Source organism: Octopus bimaculoides, chromosome 16 (assembly GCF_001194135.2).
Source record: "Octopus bimaculoides isolate UCB-OBI-ISO-001 chromosome 16, ASM119413v2, whole genome shotgun sequence".
Lineage (NCBI taxonomy): Eukaryota > Metazoa > Mollusca > Cephalopoda > Octopoda > Octopodidae > Octopus > Octopus bimaculoides.
The window spans coordinates 6,269,032-6,276,537 of NC_068996.1; the positions used below are offsets into that span (position 1 = coordinate 6,269,032).

The 7,506-nt window shown below is 33.0% G+C and overlaps 1 protein-coding gene across 3 annotated transcripts in view; it reads left to right on the forward strand.

The window, feature by feature from the left end:
- LOC106871264 (AP-1 complex subunit beta-1) overlaps positions 1-7,506 on the forward strand; it is a 64,265-nt gene that overhangs the window by 54,881 nt on the left and 1,878 nt on the right. For 2 of the 3 annotated variants that reach the window (XM_014917625.2, XM_014917627.2), the window contains one exon: positions 2,745-2,783. The exons of the other annotated variant lie outside the window; for it this stretch is intronic. In XM_014917625.2, the coding sequence (XP_014773111.1) occupies positions 2,745-2,783 (39 nt within the window). The remainder of the gene's footprint in view (positions 1-2,744; positions 2,784-7,506) is intronic. 3 annotated transcript variants of the gene reach the window in all.

A 7,506-nucleotide genomic window follows, 5' to 3' on the forward strand; every position in this document is an offset into this window, starting at 1 on the left:
TCTTCTTCCCCTCTTCTTCTTCCCCTCTTCTTCTTCCCCTCTTCTTCTTCCCCTCTTCTTCCTCCCCTCTTCTTCCCCCCTCTTCTTCCTCCTTTTCTTTCTCCTTTTTTTTTTTGTTTTCCTTCATGTAAATCATGTTCATCAAAAAATTAATAGCAAAGCATCTTGATCTGTTCTGGCATATATTGACTGCAAAGTCAATATACTTATGTTTTATGTTGAACAATTTAAATCAATGTTCTCATTTTGTTATATTCTCACACCAGAGCATGTACTACAATTTTTTTTCCTCCAGTATTTGTTTTCAAAATTTATTTTACATTTTCATTTCTAAGTATTTTCCTCTCTTAGAAAATAGAGACTGGTTGTGTGTGTGTATGTATATATATATATAGTTTAATTATTCTATAATTATGAGGATATGTGGTTCTGGATGCACTGTGTGGTGAAAAGATGGATGGTCACTGCTGGGATACCTTTTTGATTGTAGATGTGTTTTCTGGGCAATCTAATGTATAAAAACAGATGAAGCAGTGTAACATATTCAAACAATCTTATTACAGTCTATGTGATTTCATCACAGTATGCTGTTTGACCTTCAGTAAGGCAGAGACATAACTGAAGCTACAGATCTGTTCAACCAACTACCTGTGTGCCATATGTCTGCTTGATCAATTCACTTCAGGCTACAAAACAACAGTAACCCTAAAGCTTCATCTTGTCTTTTTTTTCGACCTTAGACACTCTTAAGAGTATAAGCTTATTAATTTGCTTCAGTAGCTGCAATAAAAACAAAACAAAAAAAGAAACTAATTAGATAGGTGCAGATGTGCTGTTTGGTTGAGAAGCTTACTTCCCAACTACGTGATCTTGGTTTCAGTCCCATTGTGTGGCACCTTAAACTCTTGTCTTGTACTGTAGCCCCCAGGCTGACCAAAGCCTTGTGAGTAGATTTGGTCGACAGAAACTGAAGAGGCCTGTTATTCTTTTCCCTTGAGTACCAGTGATTTCTGCTAAAAAGTTTTACGATTTTGGTGCTTTTGTCTTCATGTTTCTTTTTTTTAAATGCGTTCTCCCCACCAACTAATTGATAAAAAATATCAGCTTAAAAAGCAGTCAAATTGTATTCACATATATTGGTGTCCAGTTATCAAAACACGAGAAAAAAGTTTAAAATTCCAAACTGAAATTAGGTTAATATTTTATTATATTTATTTGTCTTTGTATGACCCTTTGTAAGTTAAGTTTAGTTTTGTGAAGATATATCATCTGTGTGTATATGTATGTGTGTTTCTGTGTACCCTGTCTAGGTGTCGTGTGATTGAAAATGAGCATCACCATCATACTAGTGACGTTCATTTTCATTCTTCCATGAAAAGCATGTTTAGCTATGGGGTAATATTAGCTTGCTTGGAAACAGATGAGGGTTGGCAACAGGAATGGTGCCTGCTCATAGAAAACCTGCTTTGACAAATTCCACCTGGCCCATTCATGGAAAAGTGGACATCAAACAACAACAATGATGAGAGAGACATAATGTGTGCCATATAGAATATCTTACTGTATATAGTTACACTTATGTATAGCTAGAAGTGTTGAGTATACCCAAGTTCTGTTTAACATTTGGTCTTACTGGCAGTGAAAACTACATCTAAGTATATAGTCAGAGGAGTGACAGTTAGTAATTATTCTGAAATATTCTATAATGGAACTTTGGGCTGTGTAGACTGAAAAAGAAGTAGACAGAATTGCCATGTTTGATAAAATTAAAATAGTTTTTTTTTAACTTTTAAAATTTGTCTGACAGCATGGCAAATAAAGATTAATTATAGGGATGTAAACTCTTGTTTTATCTTCTTATTAATGAAGATGATGTGGGGTTGAGGAAAAAATTTTACTCTTTCTTTTGCAAATTGCTGCTCTTTTTTTATTCTGATTGTTACCTTTTTTTTATATATATATAATTTTATCTATTATTGCTACTCATTTAAGAAATTAACTAATGCTTGTGGTGTTAGTGGTGATGGTGGTTATATATCTATTTTCATTGGTCTTTTCCTTCTTTTTTTGTTTGTAGTATTATAATAAAGTGTAATTAGTCTATTTTTAAATGTACTTTCAAAATTTTATCTTAATCATTTCATTACCATATTTTTGATAAAATACAGTAACTTTATCATAGTCAATTTTGAAAATAACAAAGAATTTAGTAAAATAAGTTTGTCATTATTAATCTGGTGTTAAAAACTTAAATCAACATGAAATTTTGATGAAAAGTTTTAATTTAGATAATTTTTGAACAGGAAGTATGTATTGTAGAACGAGAGACTATTTTAGATGAGTTGCTATCAAAAGGATTAAACACTATAATTCATTATTTAATGAAAAAGAAAAGAAAAGAAAAATGAAATCTATTATTAAAATGCTGTTTAAGTTATCAAATGTCAACATAGAGCATCGGCTTCCTTGGTGCCATTAAATATAACTTGTTTGTAACAATAGTTGGGAACTGCTCTGCTGTGTCTTCTTGAAATGTCACAGTTACATCAAGGGTGACGACACACGATTCGTCTTGAGACAACTTTGTATACTTACCAAATGTTTCTATCCTCCTTCCCATCTCTTCCTTCCTTTCTCTTAATCTGACCAAAATTCTTTCCCTTCCCTCACCTCCTCCCTGCCTGCTACTTTATTTACCTTTCTGTACTCTTCACAATTGTCATCGGCTTTCTTCTTGTCTTCAGACTACTTCTCCGCCAATACAAAATACATGTCAAGTGCAGGTAAGTTTTGTAGTCGAGATTATTGCATACTAGTAAATTGTTATATACTAGTCTCAGTACTGGATGTTTGTTGTTGTTGTTATTTCATGTATTTTTTTTTTTCATTTGTTTTAATTTTTTAATTTTCTTTCCTTTTTTATTTGCATTTCAAATGAGTTCAATGTGCACAATGAAGATGGGAGAGAAAAAGTAACGGGTGTGGGTGGGGGGTCTGATTGCAAGAACGGTTGAAATTTCATTTTATTTATTGATTCATAAGATGTCAAAAGTTTGTATAAACCTGGATTAGCCTCTACATAGTCATTAAATTTGCTAGAAATAACAACAAAAAAACACTCATATTTTTGTGAAGAAACCTATATGTGGTCGCTAAATATATTGCAAAAATGGTGTTGGAAGTTTCTTAAATATTTTCAGTTACACCCCCCACCATCTCACTTAAACATTTATTCCTGTTTCCCGAAATTACTTACAAAGATAAAGGTGTAAGCATTTAGTTTAGTCTTTGCTAAAAAGAATTATAATTATTTTCTTTTAGACTCTTTAGTAGCCATTATTTAAACAACTTTGGTGCTAAAAACACTTTTTTAATGAACTACAGAATCTAAATGTTTCAATTTATTTAATGTATTCATGAAATAAAGGAATTTAATTAAAATTAATCATTGCTTGAATGTTTGGAATATAATTTGACAAAAGATTCTATCATAATGGAAAGAAGTAATTTGGATATAAATATTTTAAAATGGACAAATTTTGTATGGCAGAGTAAAGAGGCAATCTTAGATGGGTTAGTTTTAAATACTCCTTTACTAAAAGATTTTAATATTCTTATGAATTTATATCTCACCCCCAAAATCTTTTTCCTTGCATTTGTCGAGATTCAAAATTATCCTAAATTTTTATTATGAAAGATCCACCAAACTTGCCCCTATGCCTCTCAAAGAAGCTGCTTTCCTGATACTACCCCCACCCCACACAGAGCAAAGTATGCTTTCCTTTTAGATCTTATCAGAAGGATTGCTGTATCGTTTCAACGTGATTTAAAGAGATTTATAACTATAGCTTCCAGCAAAGTATCAAAATGTATAATCTCTCCTTCATATACTGGTCTGATAAATATTTGACTTCAGTATTCTGGTTGGAGCTGAATTCTAAGGTGAAACATCTCACATAATCTTTGAATGTAGAATTGGTAAGTGTAGAAATGAGTATGTAATGATTGGAAAGTTAAAGAAGGAATTCAGTATTATGTATAATTCCAGATACCAGTTGCTGATATGAAACAAATCAGTTGCTTTTGATATATAAGTTACTGGATGTTTTCCAAATAAAATCAGTTAATAAACTCCATGGCAAATTTTTATAAAATAATTATCTGAAATATTGACTCATCATAACATGATTTTTTTTTTTGTTTTTAAATTTCAATTAATCCTTATTTTATTACCATTTCACCAAAACATGGATTACCATTTGCATTTTCATAAAATTTTCCTTTTTTTTATGGAAAAAAAATATTGTTAGTTGATATTTATTGTGTACATCATATTTGAGGAAACAGTTAATATTTTAAATATATAATATATATATTTTAAAGTAAATTAATGAGTTACTAACATTTTTTTTTTCTTTGAATAACCATTTCACTGCACATTCCACTCCAAGATTCCGACTGATTCACACCTCAGAGCTTGCTCCCCAATCACTTAATCTAATTGCATGGACATCAATGTTGGCATGTCATTTTTACCTTTACTATTGCATGGATTAATTGTTTAAATAATATTGAGAAACATTAATTAACACTTGTGATGCTCTAAGTTTCAAACTATTGCACTTAGTTTTCAGATACTTGTAATATGATCATTGTAATTTTTACAAACTTTTAACCTCATCTTTGGTAGAGTTGTTAAAGCATCAGACTGAATGCCTCGTAATATATGTTCCAACTCCTGTACTCTGAGTTCAAATCTTGCTGAGGTCAACTTTTCCTTTCATCATTCAGGATAGAGATTTAAGATACCAATCTAGTATGGTAAATTGATAAGATTGTTAGAGAGTTGGATGAGATGTCTTGTGGTAACTATTTTAGTTCAGAAAATAAAGAATAATTATGCAGAAAGTTTTAAAAATAGCTTTATATTTCAGGTGCAAAGACCTCTCTTCAGAAGAATGCCATCAAAGAAATGTGTGTTTGCATAGATTTTACCATTTTGGATAGACCAGTGCTTGTGCTGGCACAAGAAGATAGCTTGTGGCAAGCTGGTAGAAATGTTAACGTGCCGGGCAAAATGCTTAGTGGTATTTTGTTCCTCTTTTCGTTCTGAGTTCAAATTCTGCCGAGGTCGACTTTGACTTTCATCCTTTTGGGGACAATAAATTAAGTACTAGTTGCGTACTGAGGTCGATCTAATCAACTGGCCCCCTCCCTCCAAAATTTTGTGCCTTGTGCCTAGAGTAGAAAAGAAGATAACTTGCTGGCACAAGCACTGGACTATCCAAAATGGCAGGATTTGTGTAAATACACATTTCTTTGACTGTATTCTTCTGAAGATAGGAGTTTGCACCTGAAATATAAACTCTCTGCATCGTTAGAAACCTTCATTCATTGTTCAGCTTCTGTACTACAATGCTTCAAGCAAACTGCAACACTCTAGTATTGTGTACTTGTTTCTTTTTGTATCTGATATTTGTTATGGATCTTCTATAAGAATAAAGCTGTATCCCTTAAATTGCCATTTCTATATACGAAGACCAAGAAGAAATCTTGCGAAAGTTGAGTTATTTTGTTGAGATATTTCTTGAAATCACCTGAGAAGATACATCTACACCAATGGATACACCTAAACCAGATGTTCAGTATCCTATCCGCAAGGGATTGATGCTAGCTGGGTCAAAACAGTTGTAGTGATCAACAAAGATTCTCGTATCTTCTCTCTTCTGTCTCTCTCCATTAATCATATACATACATGCATACATACATACATACATATATATATGTATAAGATTGAGATGAATTATAGTAGTACTGAGCAGTCATAAACAACTCTTCTTTGCACATTCAGCTTTGCACATTCAGTATTTAGCAGATTTCAATGTTATAACAGTTGTAGTGATGAATATGACTAGCGCTGCAGTTTTAACACAATTTCATACATATCTAATGACTTGTTTTGTTTGGCATTAATCAGTCTTGTTTAGTTCTCACAGAATATTAGTTGCATTGCTTTATCTTCATTTCAAATATAATTTCTAACAAATTTCTAATGAAGAGGTACAAGATTTTTTTTCTTTTTCAAAAGTAATTACACAGGCATAGCTGACTGATTAAAGAAATGTTTGTTTGCTGTCTACATGATTTTGGGTTTAATCCCACTGCATGGCACCTTGGGCAAGTGTCTTCTACTATAGCTCTTGATCAACAAAGGCTCAGTGAATGGATTAGTTTGATGGAAACTAAAAGAAGCCTGTTGTGTGTATCTGAGAGAGTGAGTTTATTTTCTACTTCTTCACATGCTGGTTCCCTTGCTGGTTGAAAGCAGTAGCTTCACTGATGGGGCTGTAACTTGAAATTGACGGTATTGACCAGATTGTTGCTGGTCACAAGGAGTTTCTTTGCATTGTTGTAGCTTTCGAATGATGCCATCTCACTGGTTAGGCAAGCAGACCAACATTTCCCCTCAAAAGAACAGCAACAGTCTGTCACTGAGTTACTCATTTACAACTGAGGAGTGGACTGGAATAACATGAAATGTTTTGCTCCTCAAGTGCACAATGCAAATCCAATTTGGGAATCGAAACCACACTCTCATGATTGCGAGTGGAACATCCTAGCCACTAGGCCATGTGTGTGTGTGTGTGTGTGTGTGTGTGTGTGTGTGTGAAAATCTTAGTCAAAATTTCTAATCATGAGTTTTCAGCTGTCAGTCAAATGAACCTCTGTATTCATTGAATTAACTTATAAATGATTGGGTATTAGACACACACACACACACACACACACACACACACACACGCTGTCTTAATATAATTTTCAGACAGAAAATCAGCATGACACTGAAATTCAGGAACAGCCAAGCCAAGGAGCTTCCACACAGTTTCCATTTACCCAATTTCATTCATATGATATGAGATAATCTGACATTACACAAAATGGCAATTGCCCAGATGCCAATATTTCTGTGGTGTAATAGGATACATACACAAGAAAACTCAAACACATTGTCCCCTTTGGCCTAACCCAGGTCCTCATGATTGCAAAGCAAACCCTTTAACCATCTGGCTATCCTGCACACACACACACACACCTCTTTCCATTTACCAATAGAATATCCTATCTCATGCGGATAATTTCTGTAAAGCTTTTCTAAAGCAGCAAAATTTTTTTCTATCATATAAAAGACGTTTGCAACAGTTACAGAATTGAACACTTTTTTTTTTGTCATGCATAGTTTTGTCACTTGACATTCTCATAGAATGAACCTGTAATTATTTCTATCTTTGGTTTCATTATTATTTACACAAACCTTCCTTTATGAATCACAGCCTAATCTCAACTCTCAAAATCTTTGAAAAGGCAAGTTGAGTCATCCCAAATTTGATTTGTTATAATCTATGGCTACTGCATTGAGTGACACCCAATATTAGGTTTATTGAAAAAGCAGAAATAATAATTAACTGTCAGATTTTGCAATTCCTAACACACACACACACACACACA